Below are 23,686 nucleotides of genomic sequence, written 5' to 3' on the forward strand. Positions count from 1 at the left end.
TGGGATAAAAAGCACAAAGCAGCAAAAAATAAGATTTTTAGATTCAGTTAAGATACTCTTAGAGGACCTGATTTACTCTGGCTGCTGTGTTTTAAGAGGCTTTCTAAAAGCTTTGAGCATAATTTGCATTATAAACACTGATAATCTGATTTATCTGCTGCTTTTGTAATCATGTGCTAGTGTGAGCACAGCAGGAAGTGACAATTGTAGGGTTTGTGTTAGTATATTTCCTTTCTTTGCTGCAAAAGTGTTACATTTAAGCATTGTGTGTGTGTGTGTGTGTGTGTGTGTGTGTGTGTGTGTGTGTGTGTGTGTGTTTGTAAGCTCTGCACACACACAGCACAAGTTGTATTAAACTTACAAATGGATTTCTGTCTTGTTTTGTTGTGATTACACTTTTACAACAGGAAAGTAGCTGCTTATAAGACACAAAACTCTACACTCTAAACTGCTTTTGGTGGTGTGTGTGGTTCACTTTGGACCGGTTTTAATAATTTATAAGACCTTGCAACCTTTGGTACCAGGAGATTAGGAAAGATTAAGTGGCACAATGTGAAATACAGGCCTAGTTGATCCTGTGAGACCAGGTAGACTGTTGTTTTTTGCTGATTGCTATATTCTGAAACCCTAAAAACAAACTCACCATAGAGAATAGAAGGTTACAGTATTTATTACTGTAGATATTAATAGCTTTACAATAAAACTGACATTAACTTCCACATTTTTATGCTGTTCTCTGGCATAAGGATGTTACTAAGCACCAAGTCCAACAACTGCTGTTAGTGCCAAATGAAACATGTATGGTGCAAAATATTGTGCTTTTGTTGCTGACAGGTTTTTACAGTTACCCACAGGGCCATTTAGAAACAACACTGAATTACCCCCAAAGCAAACGCCCAACTTGCACCACTACATAATAACTGTAAAAACAAGGTCGCATTTAAAGCATTTTCAGTCAAATGAGTTTACTGTTTTAATTGAAAAAGCTGTGTCTGCTAATCACATTTCTGCAGCCAGGTAGTCCCTGAGTTTAGGAGCCCTAATAGTACATACAATATGGGCTCCTTAGTTTGGTGTCAGCACAGGCCTAAATTGGACTCTTAATAGGCAACCCTTAGGTAGCAATGCTAGTACTGCCAACAGTAATAAGGATACTATATCGACTGCACACAGCCATGCTGCCTCCCAGCTTGGCTGCAAACAGCATAATAACATTAGCTTGTTATGAGACAAGAGAGTCAGCCTTTTTCCCTGCAGCCCTGAAAGAGGGTGAGCGACTGTGTGAGCAATATTTTGGTCATAATTAAAGTTTTGTCTCATTAGGAGGTGAGAAGTTGGACAAAGTCTCATTATGAAAGTGCTACAACAAGTACACACTAGTACATTGTTTGTTTGGAACGTGGCAGCAGCCTCAGGGTTTCACGGCAGAGGGCGAACAAAGTGGAGTGGAGTGACTGCAGACATGCTCACTTACAAGTGTCATTATATCCAACGCTTTCTGCTAATAAAGTGAATCATGTTTCCTAGATAAATACATGCTTTACAAAGATCTGTAAAGGTTTTGGCTCTCCTCATTCATTCAGTTTTGAAGAAACATCCCATGTATTCCTGAATGTGGCAGGTTTGTCAGCTTGGAGGGGCTTTACCTAGCCGCCCGATGACGACAGATCTGAGGTGAGTCATCTGTGCCCTGCCCTGACCTGTGACCCCAGACCTCCTCCCCCACCCTCACCTGTCTCATCTGACTAGATGGAACCCCTCATGTGCCCCCACCCTACTGCATCTTTGCAGACTGGAACTACATCTGTAAGCGGATGTCTGTCAGTCCTGGTGCATCTACAGTCTGTCTGTCCATGGGAGTGGATCTGTCCTCCACTGTGGTTCTCCCTCAGGTTTCTCTTTTCCCACTGGGTTTTTGGAGTTTTTCTTTGCTGAGAAGGAGGGTCTAAGGATGGGGGATGCCCGAGACATTAATCCATTTCCTTCATCTGCTGTTTATTTGACTTTTGTTATTTTTCATTTCAAACTAACTCTGTAAAGCCCTGTGAGGCAACCTTGTTGTTATATAGGACTCTACAAATAAAACTGAAATGGACTGAACTGAATTACGTGTGGTGTGGGTGACCCTACAGTGCTGATTTTTAAAGTCCCCTCTGGACATGGTTTGTTTTTATTTTTATTTTATTTCATTGTTTTTGCTCATCATCAAATGTATGGTATGGAGCACAAACATTATGTCATAACAGAAAACATAATCTGCAACCTAAGTTTCTCACTTTTCTTGTTGCAACTGTTTATGATTATGTTATTTTCTGTTATCTTAGTCTTGGTTTTTAGTAATATGTCATTATAAATACAGCTGCTTATTACTAATGTTTGTAGACACATATGTTTTTGCAAAGCCCTACTTACTGGAACAGTGTCTGAACTCAAACCGGACGTGTGATCCGCGAAACATGTCCACTGGTATGGGCAGCTTGATCTGCTCTGCCCACCGGGGGCTGTTGTTGTGGTACAGCACCAAGGAGTGGTACTCATCTCCTCCTGGTTCACCAGAACCAGCAGCCACCTGACTCTGATGGAGGGAGAGACAGAATCAGTGGAGTGAACACAGCACAGGTGCAGGAGGCAGTGACACGAAGAAAGAACAGGAAGTGAGGAGGAAATTAGAGGCGAGGATAAAAGGGGAGGGGGGAGGCAGATTGAAAGACACAATAAGTTAATGTGACACGAAAAGATATGAATATATTAAAAGGCACTGAGCCTTCTCATGCCCACCGCAAATGTTAATAAAATATGAGTGATGTGGTGTTCACGTGTGTTTGTGTGTGCTACAGGGAGTGCATGCCATGCGGTAGCAGCAGCAGTGGCTGCAGGGTTATATTTGTGTCTATTTTCTCTCCAAGGCCAAAGCAATGCAGGAAACCACAGAGCCAGGCTGTCACGACTAGAAACAGGCAGCACACTGGAGAGACATTTAGCCCTCATCTGGGTCAGCGATATTAAAAATGAAGAGTTCTCTTTCTAAATACCATGCCTGGTGTTAAGAAAATAAACACTAAGAACTTCAATACTTAAACAGCTGTGTTGTGATAATATATAGCATTCATTAAATACACACAAAAAGAAAGACTGTGTTTACCTTGAGGATCTGTCCATCGATATCCAGAGCATAAACAGTGATCTCTACATTCCTGGCAACGCTCTTCCCACCCTTCTCAAACTCCCCTTTCTCTAGTGCGATGTAAAGGTCGTTCCTCATCTCTCCTGCGGAAAAGGGAGGTAAACAAGCCCACATAACATCAATTATGCATATTAGAGACCATTATTAATGATTTTTGTGCAGGCTGACCACATTTTTTGATATAATTCTTCATGGCAGGGGTGGACAACATTTACATCAGGACTAATTAACACTCAATTTTCTGCTGAGACCAAAAAATCAAACAACAAAAGCAGGAAATGTACATAAAACATTGCACAAACCTGTTCCAGTATTGGCAGTAAGTTTAATGTGCATTTCTGACCATTTTTTAATATAAGTTTAAGTAGAGCAAGTCACAATAGGACTGGCAAGTGCTTCCCTATGCCCCAGGTGTAGATAGTGATATATGTTCTTACATAAAACACCAAAATATGAACATAGTTGTATAAGTGTTCTGTTGTGTTTGACTTTTATAAATGCATGCAGATGTTAAGAAGCCTTACGTAAAAAACCTGATTTTCTAGATGTAGTAACACTAAACGGGAGTACAACAGTAATAGTTATTGATGGCATATAATCATTTGTTCTCTTTTTGTAATTTAATGACTGACCTATTCTTTGTTATGGACTGTATACATTAGCTGATTAGCCAAGTACAGTTACCTCGTTTCTAATGACATCAAAATCAATATATTTCCAATGGTGTTGATTTTTTTGGGCCCATTATTAAATCACACTGCTTGACCTCTTGTGTATTACACAACAAAGTTTGAAATCCTGAACAAAAGGTGTCATCTTATAGCCCCAAGACTTCAAGTTGTTTTTTTTCCCAAGGAGTCAACCTAACAATATAAATATTGAAAAAGCCTCCTGTATAAAACATTTCCTTGAAACTTGTGCTGCAATCTGCCAAAACACAAGGAGTATATTGTGCAAGGAAGTAATATTAAACTTTTTCCCAATACCACAGCTGAATGTGCAATGTGTGAGCCAGGACACCTCCGTTTCCGTCTGTAGGGGAAGTCAAAATAGTGCAAAGTGCTGTGGGTAAAGAAAGAGGATAGGCCTGTTTCCTGAACAGCCGGGCTGTGGTCAGACACATTATAAAATGGGTTCCCCATATAATCTAAATGTATGTGTGTGTGTGTGTATGTGTATGTGTGTGTGTGTGTGTGTGTGTGTGTGTGTGTGTGTGTGTGTGTGTGAGCTCTCATCATATCTCTATCTCAAGGGTCAACATTGATTTTCTGCTCTCAACAGTAACCATGGTAACACAAGGCATTATATATACATTCCCACTGTATGAAAGCTTCACACATATATCACACGTTCTGTGGAAAGGCAGAAACACACGGAAAGGCAGCTTCGTATTGTCTCAGAAGAGAAGGGAAGTGGGGGAGCTGGTCACAGAAAACAGGGGATTTCTGGGAAAAATAGAAAATTGAATACAAAGATACTGTCCGATAAAGAAAGGGGGGGGGGGGGGTCCTTAGCCCAAGGGCAGACTTACACAGGCAGAAAGGGTGAGAGCACTCGCTGTTAACAGTTTTATAGTCAGACAAAGACAAAGACAGACACAGTGAACATAAATCTGTCTGAGTGAGACACTAGAGGTTCCACAGTCTGTGGTTCCTCTTCATCTGTTTGACCACACAGCACACCTCACTTATTATATAAAAGAACTAAAAAAAAAGCTTCCTGACAGACACTGTGCTTACATAAACCACAGACAGACAGGTTATTTACACAGCAGCTTTACTTCACTGTTGTTTCCCAAGTGTTTATGTAAATGTAAAGGTAACACAATAACAAAACACAATAAATGTGATAATTATACCTGAAGTCCCCTTTTCTGACTTATACTGAAGAGGTTGTATATCTGTTACTATGGTAACCCCATCCGGCTAAGCTTAGGAGACTGTGTCATTTACAGAAGCAGCTACATATCTGAGTGATGCCGATCTACCTCAAACAACCTGAATATTCCATCGTTTTCGAGGTGCCCTCAGGTGAAATTCAAATATCAGTCTCAAACACACTTGCTCTATAGCTAGGGATGTCAAGTGTTACCGTGGCAACTACAATTGATATTATAAAGGTACACTCACATTACAAATACTAAAAAAAAAAACACATTATCAGGTTAGTACCTTCAAAATGGGTCCAAGAGAAAAATTTAATCTCAATTACATTTCACCACACACTAAGAATTGAAATCCCACCAGGATACTAACGCCAAATACTGCCTACAATAATGATGGCATCACAATACAGGGATTCTGTGATACCTGATACACAGCAGGAGTATCATCTATGACACATCAGGATGTCTGTGTAACTGCAGAGGAACAATGCCTGTCAAAAGGCAAAAGAGCATGAATTATGGATTTCTTCACTCTTGTCATTTTGCCCAGAAAAAAAGAATAGTGATGGGAAAACAATGTACAAAAAAGTATGTAATGCTAGCGTAGCACCTCATTAAATCCATCCATCTTCCATCCATCCATCCATCCATCATCCATTCATTCATCCATCCTCCAACCATCCATTCATCCATCCATCCATCTGTCCGTCCATCCATCCATCCATCCATTGAGCCATCCATCCATTCATTCATTCATCCACACATTCATCCATCCGTCCGTCTGTCTATCCATCCACCCATCCATCTGTTCGTCCGTCTGTCCGTCCGTCCATTTGTCCGTCCATCCATCCATCTGTCCATCCATCCATCCGTCCATCCATCCATCCATCCATCCATCCATTCATTCGTCCGTCCATCCATCCATTCGTTGAGCCATCCATCCATCCATCCATCCATCATCCATCCATCCATCCATCCATCCATCCATGACATGGTTTCAGGCGATGACATTACACATTACAACTACCTGACAGCAGCTGTATAAAATGTAAAACTCCCCCAGCAGAGACAGTAGGTGTATGCTCATAAACATACATAATGTGGATGTTGAATTTCCACTGGATAATGTTTCTGGAAATGCCAAAAATCGGAAATTACCTGAGGTGTTTTTTTGGCTTTTACAATAAGCAGTAAATGCACTTGATATTGAACTCCCTTTTGAGAAACAATTCTTTTGTACAGTAAGAACATGTAACTCATGTGACTGATCGTCTGTTTGATTGTCTGTGGTACAACAGGTACAGTGCATGGATGAGACTGAATTAATCCTCTGTCTCATCTATGAACAGACATCACAGCCATTTAAGAGGAAAAACAACACAGCACCTGCTTCTTCTGCTTTATTTATTAAATCCATATGTATTGTAGCCTGCAGCGCCTCCTACTGATAACACAGCACAGTCCATTTATTCTATTCTCCACCAATTTATGGAAATGTACATGATTTGCATTTTGTTTTTTTGCAGCTCATCAAAAGTTTGCTTACAATTCACATTTTATAGAAACACCACTAGTGCTTGTTTTGTGTGTTTGAGACTTTTTAGGTAACAAGATATTAACTCTGGAACTTTAACACACACATACTAACTGCAAGTTCCATGTCCAGGCGAACCATAAGTTTTAATAAAAATATCAATGGACTTTACCACAGGATTTGTACACATTCTTCAAGGTCAAATTCAAGCACTTTTAAGGGTCATTTTCAAATTTTTCCAGCACATCACCTTATCACTATGGTAAAATACGTATCTACAGGAATATATATATGTAGGATTTTTTTTTTTTTTACTTTTATCATAATGATGTACATTGTATTATGCTATAATCATCTAAAATTATGTTTTGAAAAGTTTAGAAATTAAAGGAGAAGATGAATTTTTATTCAAAACAAAGGGAAGCCACACTGAACCAATGATTAACACAAAAATGTACATGGTATTGACCTGAGAACACCTGAGAATTTTCTCTTTTGACATAAAGTTTGATTTTTCCAAATGCATCACCTCTTTGTAAGTAGCTTTGGTTTACCATCTAACCTGGCAGAGTCAGTGTTAAAAACAAAGAAATAAATCACATCACAGAGTCCTAAATACAAGCACTTCAACTAAAATTAAGACCTTGAAAACACAACATTGAAATTCAAGCATTTTCAAGGATTTCAAGCACCCGTATGAACCCTGTTGCCAGCGTATACGCAACTTATCTTTACCAAAAGTAATAAGATAAGTTCTCATATGAATATTTTATCCTTCTCCAACTAAACACATGTTCTATTCCACATTATAAGATCATGTCTGTATGTCGACCAATAGGAAAGACGGCTGATAGACGATGACTCACCACCTTTGAGACTCTCATGTGGCTATATTTGTGTAGTCGTACCTGGCATGATGACATCAGAGAAGCCCAGTTTCCTGGTGATGGACACACCCCGAGTGAAGAGGACCATGTACTCTCTTCTGAGCTGCTCAATGTCCCCGTGAAGGAGCTGCAGAGCCACTGCCAGGCCTGACGGGAAAATATAGACATCATTACCATCAGAAATGTCACATTCTCACCACCAGCAGCTGTGCAGCCTGGATCTTGTCGTTCTTACCCATTGCTAATGCCATGCAATATAGCACTTAATGAGTACTGTGTGTGCTCCTCTCCATTAAAAATAACTGCTGAGATATTTGCATGTTCTTCTACATTATTCCTCACCCAGACCAGCCTGTTTCTGAGCTTGGCCAAGCAAAAGTGAACAGCAGGGTTAATTTATTTTTTCTCTAAAACAATATTTTGGATTAGTCAGCATGAAAGACATATATCTCTAGTTTCTAAAACTGTTTTTATTTAATTTGTACCTGAATTACAACTGGATATATAAGAAAATACAGTCGCAGAGAAAATTATTAGACCACCCCCCCTTGTTCATATACTGTAATAAAACATTATTCTACTCAGTTCCACCCATTCCAACATGACAATTTGTCTTGAAATTAAGAACCAAATATTAGTAACGTTGCAGGCCCAGGTGAGAAATAACTTGGAATGGTGAGAATCAAGGCACTGGAGTAAATCAATACATTTTCCTAAATTCAAGGCATCGCAAATTTTTGCCAGTATGGACTTAAAATAGGCATTAAATTCTGTTCTAAGTAGCTTTAAAAAGGTCTTAAAAAGTCTTAAATTCAACTTATAGAAACCTGTAGGAATCCTGTATATACAGTCACAGAAAAAATATTAGACCACCACTTGTTTTCTTCAATTTCTTGTTCATTTTAATGCCTGGTACAACTAAAGGTACATTTGTTTGGACAAATATAATGATAACAACAAAAATAGCTCATAACAGTTTAATTTCAGAGCTGATATTTAGACAATTTCCATGTTTTCTTGATAATAACCAAAATCACTTCAGTTCTTACATCAATATCTGTGGCATTGTACTGACAAAAACAGTGCTTTCCAACATTCCATGTTTTCTTTTCTGTCTGTTTTAGTCACATGATACACACAGGAGTTAGTACTTGATTGCATAACCATTGTTTTTGATGACTTTTGATGGTTGAATAATTTTTTCTGCGACTGTATATCTCTAGTTTCTAAAACTGTGTTTATTTAATTTGTACCTGAATTACAACTGGAGGTATGAGAATATATGTAAGAATACAGTGTAAATGAAGAACAGTTCAGGTTGTAAATGAATGTATACAACATAAATTCAGAATGCAAATAGCAATGTGTAAACACTTATGCCTGTGTCTAATCTTACATTTCATAATAATCAAATACGATAATGATTTTGAATGTTTTGTTTTTTTGTTTTTTTTTAAAACAGCAGACAGATGTGTATTAAATATAGTAATGAAACACGTGTCACCAAAGACTGATCATTTTATCAGTATCTTAATAAAATATTTATTATTATTCTGGTGTACCACACTGAACAACCACCTCACTCTGTTACTTTTTGGGATTCTCACTCCATTACCATAAATTAATGTCTTTTAAAACTAAAATAAAAATATCAGTTTCATTTTTGGATATAATGTACTCTCATTTGTTAAGAAAAATGTTGCACTTTCCTTGAGTAACTGCACTTTTTGGTATTTTTTCCAAACCTTGAATAACTGCTGTTTTCCTTCACTCTTTTACTTTGACAATGATGTTAAATTCATGTTTTTATTAAATATTTAGTTATTATTCCTTAATAGCATGTTAAAATACTTACTTAGACCTACAATTTGAGCTATTATGGTTGGTGCTAAATTGATTTTTAAAAACAGACACGGAATGATTAGTATTGCTGCACAGTGCTTTCTCACTCTGTTACTTGCTTGGTCAGGCCCTTCTACACTCTTAAATATAAGCAATCTAGTCTTGGTGGGCTTAGAAAACTCCTCAGAAGGGAATATTTTGAGTTTTACTGCAGCTGTATGAACTTGCAGACCGGACCACTACAGTTATACCTGCCAACAGCAACATTTATGTGTGAGGAAAGCTAGCACACACCCCCGCACACATAAACAAAAAATGTAAACAGCTTGTGACTCATTCCCAGTTCCTTTTTTATTAAGAGGAAATCCTACAAGAAGGCAGTCATCTGAAATCAATATCCTTATGCAATAACTCCAAATGTCAGCCACGCTAAATTAAAGAACTGGCTTGTATTTGCAGTTCAAAATGCATCTTCGTGATGCGTGTGTGTGTGTGTGTGTGTGTGTGTCCATGTTTATGATGAGAAGAGGCAGATACACAAACAGCAGAACAGCATGGGAATGCGCGGGATGATGATGATTATTGTTGTGGTTGGGTTCAAGAAAGTTTGGAGGCAGTGGTGAGATGCTTCATTAACTGCGACAAGGCGACGTGACTCGCTTGTAAACATGTTGGTGGTGCAGCACACTGTACGATGCTCTGTGACGCAGGGACAACACCTTTAATCCTTAGGGGTCTGAGCCAATTTTGGCTGTTTTGAATACTTTTGATTTTGCTTTTATATACTATATAAAGACATGTTTACTATACCCATGTTTGGTATCTTTTTATTTTTCAGCACAAGTTCATCTATGTCATCTGCCTATTATTTTTCACTTTAACCTACTGTATCAACACAAAAGGACAAAAAACACTTAAAAAATATAAATTCTGATTTGAAAAATGTATATACCGTAATTTATTGCATAAATAACGCAAAGATGCTTAATTAACCTTTTGAAAGACTTTAAAAGTGAATATTGGTTCCAAATATTAGGTATATAAAATTAAAATTGTAATAAATTAAAACTATATTCAAATATTTGACATAAAAGCATATCTTTACATAGGCATTTTCTCCAGTCCCCCCCGGGTCTTCCCAGTTTCTACATCTGGTTCCGGTGGGGGTCATTCTCACCCTTACCTGTAATGCTAATGCAGTCTGTGGATTAGTATCCGCAGATTTGGCCAGTTTTTACCGTTTTGAAAAAGTACAAAAAATTACGAAGGTATGGTCAGAAATATAACGCTTGCTTTATATTGCTATAATAATACTAAATGGTTTGTTTGTTCCAGTTTCAAATCATCATATATCCGGTTGTATTTGCTCCGTCAACATCAAATAAAAAGTAGGAGAGAGTTTCAATTCTGCACTTTCAAATCCAATTATCCCCAGTGGTCTACGTGACCAACTTCCGATGCTACGACGTGTTGAAAATGTCATGTGATTCAGTCACAGAGCCGTGACCCCTAAGGTTTAAAGATACAACTGTAAAAACCCTGCATACATACAGCATAAAGGATGACTGAGCTACAACACAGCGGCCCAAAAGCCTAAATAATTCAGAAATAACACACTCAGTCAATTAACAGTGTGTTCAGGGTGGCACAAAGGCCTCATGGGAAGTGAAAGGAGAGTCCCATTAGGTTCAGAGGAGAGTTTGTTAGAGTCTAATCTGCCTGTCCCTCAGTGTGGATCAAGCCTTTGGCATTTATACACACATAAATGACCACACATACACACAGTTGAGCACTAAAAGCTGCTGCAAGGCTACAATTAGGCAAACGGGCTTCATTACTATTCTGCCCAGTAGATGTAGCTGACGCTGACAAAAACACCCTCGACCTTTCCTGCCCTCAGCCCACCCAGCCTGCCTCTTCACAAACTCAACAAAAAGCAAAAGAAAAACTCCAAAACAAAACAGTGGAGATGTCGCAGGCTCTTCTGTCACTGCCTACGCTCGCGTGGAGGTGGGTGCTGAATTATCTACCTGACCTGACTCATGCAGAGACACATTCTTATGAAATCCCTTTTTTGGATTACCGAGCTACATATAAACAAAATAACAATAGCCTTTCATCAGCTGGCTTATTCCTCTTTCGAATACGATTAAAACAATCCCATGACCTTAAAATGCACAGCCAAGAATATGAACGCCTATGGGAGGAATCACACTGCAAATTATTAGCTTCTTACCAAAATAAAAAGAACTTACAAGTGTTAGATAATTTATCGCGTTTTAAGAGTTAATATCTTATTTAAAGGGGTCATATTTAGCTCAACCCACTTTTATTAGTCTTTGGTTCATTTATTTGTGTATTCGGACCCTAATAGTTCATACAGTTTGAACTTGAACCCTCCAGGTGCTGCAAAGGTATTTTTATATTCATTTTGGCAAAACTCGAGTGGATTTGTACAACCCGTTTAAATTCCGTCTTTATTAGTTACGTTTTATAAGTAGCTACGTCATGACATTTTCTCATAAAAGGTCAAGACTTCTGATGAACATTTCTTCGAGTACGACATAATTGTTTATCAGCAGCAGCAACTGAAGTAAAAACTGAAAATATGTCCAAATTTGGAGCTGATTACCTAAAATGTTCAGTTGCTGGTTGTATTAATTAACTCAAGTGGCTGAACAGGACAGAACGGCACAGCCAACAACCCGGAAGGGGGCGGGGTCATGTGCATTTAAAGGGCCAGCGCTCAAAACAACCTTTTTTTTGTCCTTACTCAGAAATAGGGTTGAAGATGGACCTGTGGAGTTGAATTAATGAAGAATTCCGACCCAAGCAGAGCATTTACAGTTTTGGTAGACCACAGGGAAATGTTTTAAAATACATAATTCCATTTAAAAAAGCAAAATATCACTCCTTTAAGTGTCCAAACATCTGTACACATGCTTATTTCTAGATTTAACAATCTTAATTGCTTAAAATCTTGTAAGGTGGCATTATCTTGCTGCACGGCCAGATACTTCACTTGTTTTGAGTACCTTTTCCCTCAGATGTAATGTTTTTATCTTGTTTTTGGACACTCCTTCTTCGTGGTGCAGTCTCCATGTGGACAGAATGACCAGCTCTCCACACACACACTCAGACTGTGTCATTTTATGATCCAAACAGCACACCGTTCTTTATATTTTAAGGGCAGTGCATTCATCTCTCCCCAGCTAATTGGCTGCTAATAAGAGACTTCTGGCAGAAAGCCAGGGCTGCTTTAAAGGAGAACCACACAGCGAGACAAGTTCAGACACACTAAAGGACGCACACACACTCACAGATGGCATACAGTACACATATAAACATGTACACAAATACACACAACCTTATCTCACTCCACTGCACACTGATACTTTGTTTTAATTGCCCTCCTGACACTAAATGTAATAAATTGCGGGCCTTTAATTATGCATGGTGTTCCATAACTCCTACATAGACATTTTTACAGGGACAGACCGGAGAGGAGACACTGACCTGTTTGCTTGAAATGAAATATTTTCTCCGGTTTGCTCAAATGAGTTTGAGGCAAAGCAAGGACTCAAGTGTTATCTTTTCTGTAATGTAGCTCTGCAGCAGAATAATTTCCCTTTGGGAGGAATTAACTTTTTAGATGAGAATGTATCCAGTTAAAATAAGCTGCAAGTGATGTTGTGCATGAACAGAGAGAAAGAGCAGGAAACAGGTTTGAGGATTTTTGTGTTTTTTTTTTTTGTTTTTTTTTTTTTTTGCTTGTGTCACTAGAGCTAAGTAGAGTGTGAGTGGGTGTCTGTGTGCAAGGGAGGAAGAGATATGAGAATTTAAAAACATGCAATAAAACTGTCAAAGCAAATAAAATTATAATTAGTATGTTTGGTCAACACAGATAAATGGTGCTCATAACACATAAATTAAAGCTAAAACCCAGCACTCATCAACTTAGAAATGACAATTATTTCCTCTAATGTATTCTACATGGTGTGCGTTTTATTTTCATTTCTTAAGATCAATGTCAAATTCGGTTAAGTGGTGGAAATGTAATTTTGGAACAAACCCACTTGAATTATGCATGGCAGAGAATTGTGACAAAAGACCCACAGCTCCCTGCTAATGCACTTTGAAAGAGAGAGCAGTGAAGCAAATCAGGCGTTTCGCTGGATCAATGTCTGTAGTTGACAGCTACTCAATCGCTGAAATCCAAGTGTTTGTGATAAACTGCACGCTGCAGCCAAGTGCTGGAGTAACTCTTGAAAATAATTAACTTACATGTGTTTATTATATGTGTGCCAGGGTGTGAGAGATGCTCTGTTCAAGGCTTTTAGAACTAAAGGAAATGCTCTCTGCCAATGATACTGTTGTGACCAATCACTGTGATTAATTGCTTTTGACTAAAATGTGCTTGAAAAAGTCATTCACCCAGCAGGCAAGATGTTCCAGCTGAGTGAACCGACCAACTGTGGACGGTACAGCCAAGAAACACGGATCTGCACTGTCATCTGGTGTAGGAAGTTGAACAGGTGGCATGTAATAAGTTATCTGTAGGATTTATCCGATTTTAAATCTTGTAGTTGTCCAAAGACTGTAGAACACAGGTGCCAAACATGCGGCCTGGGGGCCAAATCTGACCCGCTGAAGGGTCCAATTCGGCCTGTGCGATGAATTTGTGAAAGGCAAAAATCAATGGTGTCAAAATCATTTTAATTCAGGTTCCACATACAGACACATACAGTCCAATTAGAGTTCAAGTGGGTCAGACCAGTAAAATATTATCATAATAACCTATAAATTATGACAACCCCAAATTTTCTCTTTGTTTTTTTGGTGTAAAAAAGTAAAATTATATGAAAATGTTTACATTACCAAACTATACTCTTACAAAAAATGTGAATAACCTGAACAAATATAAACAAACAGAAATGTTTTAAGAAAAGTAAATGCAATTTGACCAATATTCTGCCTGTTACTAAATGTTTTGTACGATTGTAATGAACATGTGTAAATGATAAACTAATAAACCGGGGCAAGTTGTTCATGTTATTCAGGTTTCTAAGAAAACTTTATCGATGTAAACCTGATCATAATATAATTTTACTTTTTTCACTGTTATTATTTTACTGGTCCGGCCCATTTGAGATCACGTTGGGCTGAATGTGGCCCCTGAACTAAAATGAGTTTGACACCCCTGCTGTAGAAGATGTGAGCTGACTGCAGATCATTCTCAGATTATTTCTGTGAACTTCTATTCCTGATCTTCTTTCTCTGATGATCTTTAAAAAGTTGTTCTATAGAGTGAGGTCACGATAGTTTGAAAATGTCACATTTAACTTTCAACAATATTTCTGCATTCGATTCAAATTTCTGTTTAGTTTAGGTCCAGATTCTACTTCACTTTAGTTTCAGTTCAGTCATATGTTAAGTTGACCCATAAAGACCTGTGTTACTTTTGTGGCAGTTCCCAAATGCATTTTTCTTAAGATTTCACCTTTTTTAAATGATTTATCACCATTTATTATAATATTATCCTCTGTATTTTGTGTTTTTCAATGAAAACCATGTATTTTCCTGTATTTAATTGACTAATCATGTAGATGTTCATAGAAACTTAGATTAAAGTTGAGGGTTATTATATCAGAAACAGAGAAAAGTGGAGAAAAAGTGACTTTTTCAGCAAATCTGTCATTAACTGAACATAAACCCAGTGTGTCCATCCACTGTCATTGATGAAGCTCCACGGGTTTTACTGGTGAATCAGTGTTGTAGAAGATGACAGTGTTTCCACAGTAACTACGGAGCCTCTGAACATCCAAATGGGTCATATCTGATGACCATGAAAAGATGACAAACTGGGTTTTACACCAATCATTTACATGTATGGATAGGATTAATGGATCAGAAGTTACTAAATATTTTAGACCACTAGATGGTTTTGGTCACCAGTTGCTGTTTGGGTCTTTATGGGTCAGTCATCTTCAGTACCACACATGACTCCTGTAAGTTATTTTTTAAGTTTTGCATCAGTCTGACATTTTCTCTAGGTAAATTATTTGATTCCATGGAGCTAAAATGTTTCAATACCAATAGTTTCCACAACAGTCATGGCTGCAGGATAGTTAAAATCTACACAACATGCCAGGAACATATTAAAGAGAAATTTACTCCAAGAATGAATACTTTTGTTGTGGAAATTATAATCTGCCACAGCAGTTAGAATGTGTAAATCAGCATTATGACAAAAGTGATGAACTACTTCTTATTGTTTTTATTTGTACATTTACACCTTGATGCAAATAGCTAAGTACTACTGTTGGCAATGTATTGTTCATGGTTCAGTCTTTTTGCCGCTGCCATCGTCATAATCAGAAGTTACATCTCAATTTTTTTTTCATTTTGCAAGAAGACAAACATTACCAAGTATTTTTAACTTTTTATCTAGAGTATATGATACCTCCAATAATAAATGTACAATTCACAGAAATAAATCAGGGGTACCAACAACCTTTTTATATGCCATAATATTTGTTTGATGTTTGAAGAACCAAATGTTCTCATTCTCCACCAACCTGTTGCTATTGGAAACTGCTGATACTGTTGTTCAGTCTGGTACGAACACAGCTATTTATAAAAATCCTCTGAATGCATTTGCAACAGCTTCTGACTTCCTGCAGACATGACCACATGCACATTAATCCGCTTTCGTTAAGAGGAACTTTACTCCCACATATATGCTTCTTACATTGACCGGAAACTGATGATCTCATAGTAAGAGACTGATGATGCTCTTGACACCAGACGGAAGGCAAAAGGAGGAAATCCACTTAAAAACCACAATTTATAACATTTAATCGCTTGGTTGTGTTAAGTCTAAACCTTTGTATGCTACAAGATAACTAAAAGAACAGGTTAATTTGGGTTGTCAGAAGGTGTCTGGATTCTTGCATTCTGACAGAGTTTGTGGAAGATTCAGGCACACATTCTTACCAACACAAAACATCTCATTTTACATCATTTGGGACCATTATCACCACATCAACAAAACTCAGCGCTGTGTGTCCCAGTCCAGAAACATCAACAAGAATGCCTCACACTCCCACCATGGACTTTTTTCACTTCTGCTCTCTGGAAGAATATTCTGCAGCATCCGGTGCAGAACCACCAGGATCCAAAATAGTTTTTTCCCCCAGGTCATCAGACTCTTAAATTCATAGACTGTACGGACACTTTTAATCTGTACTTTATTACATTTTGCACTGTATTCTGCACTTTTTTGTCTTTTGCACGGCCTACATTCCACATATCTTACATTTTTACTGCCTATATTCTATATTTTTTATTCTGTTATTACCGCCGCCATTCCTTAACGGAGGTTATGTTTTCATCTGTGTTTGTTCCTTTGTTTGTCTGTTAGCTAGATAAATCAAAAAGTTATGGAAGGATTTTGATGAAATTTTCAGGAAATGTTGATACTGGCACAAGGAACAAATGATTAAATTTTGGTGGTGATCGGAGGGGTGGGGTAGGGGGTGGGGGGGACTGATCTGCATTGGCGGAAGTCTGCGCTCTCCAAGCGCTTTTCTGGTTTTATACTGTAGCGAGCAAATGTACCAAAATTTTGTTCTGTATATGCTTGTATATCTGAATGACAATAAAGTCTGTCTAAGTCTAAGTCTAAAATTAGAGTAAAGGAAACATGTCTTTTCGGCCTCAGAATGGAAAGGACACCCCTGTTAGACAACCTGAATGAACCTGAAGTCATTCTTACCTGTGTTGGAGCCTGATAGGTTGTATCTAGAATTGGCCTTCTTGATGATATTCTCATGGATCTGGTACCACTCACTCTCTGTGTTACACCTAAAACCAAAGAATAAGAGTGTAACAGATATATATTAATATAGTAATCTTTTTTTTTTCTTAATCCTAAATACCCTTATCACCACACTTATATGCAATGTGCTGCCACCAAACTCAAGTGCATTGGTTACTTCTTGTTCTACACACACACACACACACACACACACACACACACACACACACACACATATATATATATATATATATATATATATATATATATATATATATATATATATATATATATATATATGTATATATATATATATATATATATATATATATATATATATATATATATATATATATATATATATATATATATATATATATATGTACATATGTATGTGTGTATATGTACATATATATATATGTACAGTTGCAGAAAAAATTCTTAGACTATCGAAAGTCATCAAAAACAGTGGTTATGCAATCAAGTACTAACTCCTGTGTGTATCATGTGACTAAAACAGACAGAAAAGAAAACAGATACTGAAGTAAGAACTGAAATGATTTTGGTTATTGTCAAGAAAACATGGAAAATGGATAGATATCAGCTCTGAAATTAAACTACTATGAGCTATTTTCGTTGTTATCATTTTATTTGTCCAAACAAATGTGCGTTTAGTTGTACCAGACATTAAAATGAACAAGAAATTGAAGAAAACAAGGAGTGGTCTAATATTTTTTTTTTCCACAACTGCATATACAGGGTTCCTACAGGTTTCTATAAGTTCAATGTAAGACTTTTAAGACCTTTATAAAGCTAATGAGAACAGATGTTAATGCCTATTTTATGGTCATACTGGCAAAAATTTGTGACTCATAGAATTTAAGAAAATGTATTTATTTCCAATACCTTGATTCTCACCATTCCAAGTCATTTCTCACCAGGGGCTGCAAAGTTACCAACATTTGGTTCATAATTTCAATATAAATTGTCGGGTTGAAATGGGTGGAAGTGAGTAGAATAATGTTTTATGACAGTATATGGCAACATAATTTAAGAGCTACCATATCAAATGTAATACCTTTTAAAGACTTTTGAAGGTATTAAATGCAGATTTGTAAACTGAAGACTTTTTACTTATTTATTTATTTAAGGATCCCCATTAGTGTCTACCAAAGTAGAGACTAATCTTCCTGGGGTCCATTCCCAGTATTAAAGTATTACAATTTTTACATTTACAAAGCACATGCAAAGAAAAAAAAAAAAAAACAAAACATAGTTATATTAAGTTTGCACTGTTTCATTACTGATTATAGATTTCTTAATATTTGTTTAAAAAACATGATTCTCAATATAAAAATATTGCAATTAATACATTTACAAAGCACGTAGGAAAAAAAACAAAAAACAGAAAAAACAAAACGTAGTTACATTAATTTAGCATTGTTTCATTATTGGTTATAGATTTCTTAAGATGTGTTTCAAAAACAAAATGATTACTTAATAACAGCATTTCTAGAGGTATCATATTCCAATATGAGATGGCTCAGTATATAAACGTCTTTTAAGACTTTTTAAGACCCCGCAGGTACCCTGTATATCCTCCTGAGACCCAGAAAAGTCAGAGTTTTGGCTTTTTAACATTAACTAATTCTCTTGCTTGAAAACAGCATAATTCAACTTTTTTTTTTGGATAAGTTTTTTATGGAATGCCCTTTGCAATAGACAGTCTTATTGTTTTGTTTTGTTTTTTTAAATAAAGCTGTGAAACTCTTGTCCCCCTACAGAGGACAAAAAAGCATGTCTAGATCTAAAGAGGATATAACGTAACATAAATCACAGATGCACACAGGTTGTTTTCATCATAGGAAACAACTGACTGGGCCACGTTAAGTAAAAACAACCTCATTTATAGTGACGTCATGTCTGGATCTAAGTCTTAAAAACATCCAGATCAGAACTTTAATGCTAATCCAACTAATACGTCTCTAGCGTTGCTGCAGTTTCAGGGGAAGTAGCTGCGTTTTCTTTTGGACAAAGGCTGCAGAGCACTCTGATCCTGCTATAATTTAGGTCAGACTAGTGTGTCAGCAGTAGTTTGTCTACCCCTCAGGGCATCGTGTAGAGTAGACTATGTCAGAACACCAAATAGCCTATATTTACTGAAAGACAGGAAATTACACACTTCCCATCTTATAATCAAAACTCAAGCATAACCTGCAGCATGTAAGCATTTATCTACTCACTGAATTTGAACTTCAACAATCAGACTGAGTTCACTGTTTTTGTTTAACCCAAGAACTCTTGCAAGATTTAAAAGTTAGAATAAATGACTCAGTAGTGAAATAGTGGTTGTTTACTGTGACTTACGCATAAACCTTCAGCAGGTGGTCATCCTTGGAGTCAGCAGTGAGGAGATCCGCTATGCTGACAACAGCACAGCCAAAAGGCCGCCTGTACTGTACGCTACACAAGTTCTTCTTCTCACCTGCTCCCATTCTCCCTGTAAACACAAACATATCTAGTATCAGATGCACTGATGCGAGAGCTCAGGGAATTTAAAACAGCAGAATATGGAAACAGCTTTGTGACTCCTACCTATTCTGATGATGTGAACAACAATATAAACATCTTTCCGTAAATCACTACTTCCCAAATCCTGAAAAACAAAAACACACCTTAGTATCACATTCATTAATGTTTTCAGCACTGACTGACTCTTCAGGGTAATGAAACGTGACCGAAAATCAGCTTTACAAAGCTTTAAATTGCTCCCAATTATCCTTGTACACACAAAGTCATGTTCACTGCTCACCACAAATAGCGTGCATTGTCTCTCCGTCTTCTCTGGCGACTTGGGCAACCCGCTCTTATTCAGCCTGACAAAGAACCTTTCACTGTACAAGAGAAGAGACAGAGGAAGGGGGCACACATGGAGATGAATGGGGTCAGGAGTGATGGCTCTGTGTCATGGTAAACAACAGCATCCAAACCAGTGCTAACAAGATCAGAATAAAGATTAGACGCAATGTCAAAATCGTCAAGCGCTGAACAGCAGGCACTAGAGGAACTGCTTCAAAGTTCCAACTTTAAACTAAAGTTGCCCGAATCCTTCAAACAGAATATGAGGCAGAGAAAAACAGGCAGAGAGGCAACAGAGGAAGGATAGAGGGAGAGAAAAAGATACACAAAGCTTGATTTACTGAACTAAATTCCCAACAATGAACGTCTGTAACAACTACATCCACACGTGGCTCCCACAGCTGGATAAAATATTCATTGTGTTGTTGCATATCATCTCACTGACATTTTTAGCCCAGATTCTTGACTGTCAGGGAGAAGAGCATGGGATGAGAGAAAAACTGTACAATCCTTAGCCAGTTGTCACATATCCTTAGGTTGTGACTAGGGATGTAACGATTACCAGTATAACGATAAACCGCGGTAAAATTGCAGACGGTTAGTATTACCCTTTAAATTCTAATTATCATGATAACTGTGTTTGATTACCGCACTTTTAAGGGAAAAAAACACCTATGTAAAGATCTGATTTTATGTCAAATATTTGAGTATAGTTTTAATTTATTACCATTTTTATTTGTATATGCCTAATATTTGGAACCAATATTCACTTTTAAAGTCTTTGAAAAGGTTCGTTAAGCATCTTTGTGCTATTTATGCAATAAATTATATACATTTTTCAAATCGGATTTTATATTTTTTGTGTGTTTTTTGTCCTTTTGTGTTGATATAGTAGGTTAAAGTGAAAAAATAATAGACAGATGTTATAGATGAAGTTGTGCCAAAAAAAGATACCAAATATGGGTATAGTAAACATTTCTTTATATAGTATATAAAAGCAAAATCAAAAGTACTGAAAAACGGACAAAATAGGCTCAGACCCCTAAGGGTTAATATTTGAATGTTTCTGCAACAGAAAGTACATTGTGCCGATTATTTTACTTGTTTTGTTAGTTTTGTTTTTTTTTTTAATACAACTTAGTTAAATTATTTCAGTGCGTGTATTAGTATTTTTTGACCAATTTGAGCACAATTTCAACAATACCCGCGATAATAATGATAACCGTGATAATTTTGGTCACAATAACTGTGATATGATATTTTCATATCGTTACATCCCTAGTTGTGACACACAAACTCATGCCTTATAAACATCACGGTGAATCTAAGAAGTAAATCAACCTGTTGGATAATATCATTTAGACTCAAAATAGAGTTTGAACTTGTAACATGTGGTGCCAGGCACAACAAACCCCACCCCTCGTACGTATTGTAGCTTATTTTGGCTTTGATCCAGCTGATGTCATCATGTCTATGCATGTGCTGATGTCAGAATATCAGTTGCCTCTATGTTTGTTCGAAGTCTTGACCTCATATGAGCTAATGTAGTGACGTAACAAATTAAGCAGGAATTAAAACAGGTTGTAGAAAGAAATCGACTCGATTTTTGCCAAAATGAATATAAAGATAGCTTTGCAGCACCTGGAGGGTTCAAATTCAAACTTTATGAACTATTAGGGTCCAAATACACAAATAAATGAACCAAAGACTAATAAAAGTAGGTTTAGCAAAATATGACCCCTTTAACCATCTCCTCCAGACACAACCACATCACCCCCATCCTCTCTTCTCTCCATTGGCTCCCAGTCCACTATTGCATTGATTTTAAAATGTGAATGTTTGTTTTTAAAGCTTTAAACGGCCTCGCTCCTCCCTATTTGTCTGAGATTTTAATAGTTCACCGCCCCAGCAGAGTCCTATGATCATCTGCTCAGATGGTTTTGGGCGTCCCCAGGTCCAGATATAAACAGTGGGGTGATTGTTCCTTTGCTGTTGCCGCTCCAAAGCTGTGGAACTCGCTGCCTCTTGACCTGTGAGTCCTCACTGACCTGTCCCTGTTTAAGTCCAGGTTCAAGACACAGCTGTTCAGACTGGGTTTGAACCCTGAGCACTGAGACACTCTGAGGTTTGAAATTTGTGGTCTTTTCTGTCACTGTGTGTTGTGTCTTATTGTTTTATGCACGTTTATAGTATCTGATTAAACTCTTGTTTTTTAAAATTACCCCACCCCCCGAAGGAGAGGCAAGGGGTATTGTTTTTGGTTCTGTTTGTTTGTTTGTTAACACTCTAGCAGCAAAACTATTGGTTGAATTCATACCAAATTTGACCAAAGTTCAAAATTTTATTAATTCTGTACACCCCCCCTACCCCCACCCCCCATTTACTCATAAAGGGTAAAATTTCAAATATCTTTAGCAGCAAAACTATTGATTGAATTCACACCAAATTTGGTTTATAGATTGCCAGTGACCCAGAATTGATGTGATTACATTTGGGGAAAGAAGGTCAAAGTTTAAATCTTTCATGAATTTTTAAAATCTTTTTTCTTGTCCCATTTACTTATGATAGGTGAAATTTCAAATGTCTATAAAAACATAAATTTTGTCTCAATTTACTTCAAACTTTGCACATATATAAAGGAAATCGATATGCTGACATCGGCACATGTATAGACATGACGACATCAGCTGGATCCATGCCAAAATAAGCTGCAATCCATGCTAAGGACAGGGTTTGTTGTGCCTGGCACCACTTGTTTAATCATGTTTTTAGATGTAAAGCACATTGGTTTTCTTTGCGTTGTTGTAAAGTTGCTATATAAATAAACTCTGATTGATTAAGTTCCCAAAGTAATTGTCTGTCTAAATGCTGAATAACATTTTGTATGGTTTTTATATCATACAGAGTGTGGGCTTCACATATAAAATTAAAAACCTTCGCAGAAAAACATGATGCACTTGAAATAACTCTGCCTCAAATGCCCTGATGCTGGCGGGAAATAAAGTGCATGTCGGACTAAAACAGAAAGGACAGACACAGATCGCCTTTTCATTCTCTTTGTACTTTACAGTCTCTCTATCGCGCACACAGGCTCAAAGAGAGGCAGCGGCGGCATCCTGCTGGGCCCGTCTCATCCTGGCTGGCGAGCTGAGGGCTAATCCAGTTAGGTGACTTTCACAGTCCACCGATAAGCAGAGAGAAAACCTTGTAATGCACCAATGCTTGACAATGAGCCAAGTCGCTGGCATGGCTAGCAGCGTAAGCTACATTAGGCCCATTCACACAGGAGCAGAATATACCCCAGCATATGATGGGACTTTATACCACAAACAGCAACAATGGATTAGGACGTTTTAGAACTGTCTGTGAGCTATTAAAAGAACTGATTACAAGTATAAAGTTGTCTGTGTTCATGATGTAAATAAGAGGCTGCGTCTTACATTGTAGCTCAGTGTTTTGTGTATGTAGGGCAGTGAGAGCCCATGTTGGAATTAATTAAAATCCACATTATTAATTATACAAATGCACATGATTTCTCATATATGTATTCCTTTAGTAAAGTTTTCCTTTTTACTGAACCAGTTGAGAGCTGATTTGATTTAGTTGCGGTTGTTACTCATTAGCTGCTCTGTGTAACTTTCCAGACCATTTATCTGGCCATATGGAGATGGATTCC

The 23,686-nt window shown here is 37.3% G+C and overlaps 1 protein-coding gene across 5 annotated transcripts in view; it reads right to left on the bottom strand.

The window, feature by feature from the left end:
• Positions 1-23,686, bottom strand: part of dock4b (dedicator of cytokinesis 4b) — a 163,404-nt gene that overhangs the window by 73,036 nt on the left and 66,682 nt on the right. For all 5 annotated transcript variants that reach the window (XM_030149278.1, XM_030149281.1, XM_030149279.1 and 2 more), the window contains exons 9-15: positions 19,964-20,045; positions 19,747-19,807; positions 19,519-19,651; positions 17,110-17,198; positions 7,512-7,637; positions 3,143-3,267; positions 2,413-2,575 (exon numbers count right to left, since the gene is read on the bottom strand). In XM_030149278.1, the coding sequence (XP_030005138.1) occupies positions 2,413-2,575; positions 3,143-3,267; positions 7,512-7,637; positions 17,110-17,198; positions 19,519-19,651; positions 19,747-19,807; positions 19,964-20,045 (779 nt within the window). The remainder of the gene's footprint in view (positions 1-2,412; positions 2,576-3,142; positions 3,268-7,511; positions 7,638-17,109; positions 17,199-19,518; positions 19,652-19,746; positions 19,808-19,963; positions 20,046-23,686) is intronic.

This window comes from Sphaeramia orbicularis, chromosome 12 (genome assembly GCF_902148855.1).
Source record: "Sphaeramia orbicularis chromosome 12, fSphaOr1.1, whole genome shotgun sequence".
Taxonomy (NCBI): Eukaryota; Metazoa; Chordata; class Actinopteri; order Kurtiformes; family Apogonidae; genus Sphaeramia; species Sphaeramia orbicularis.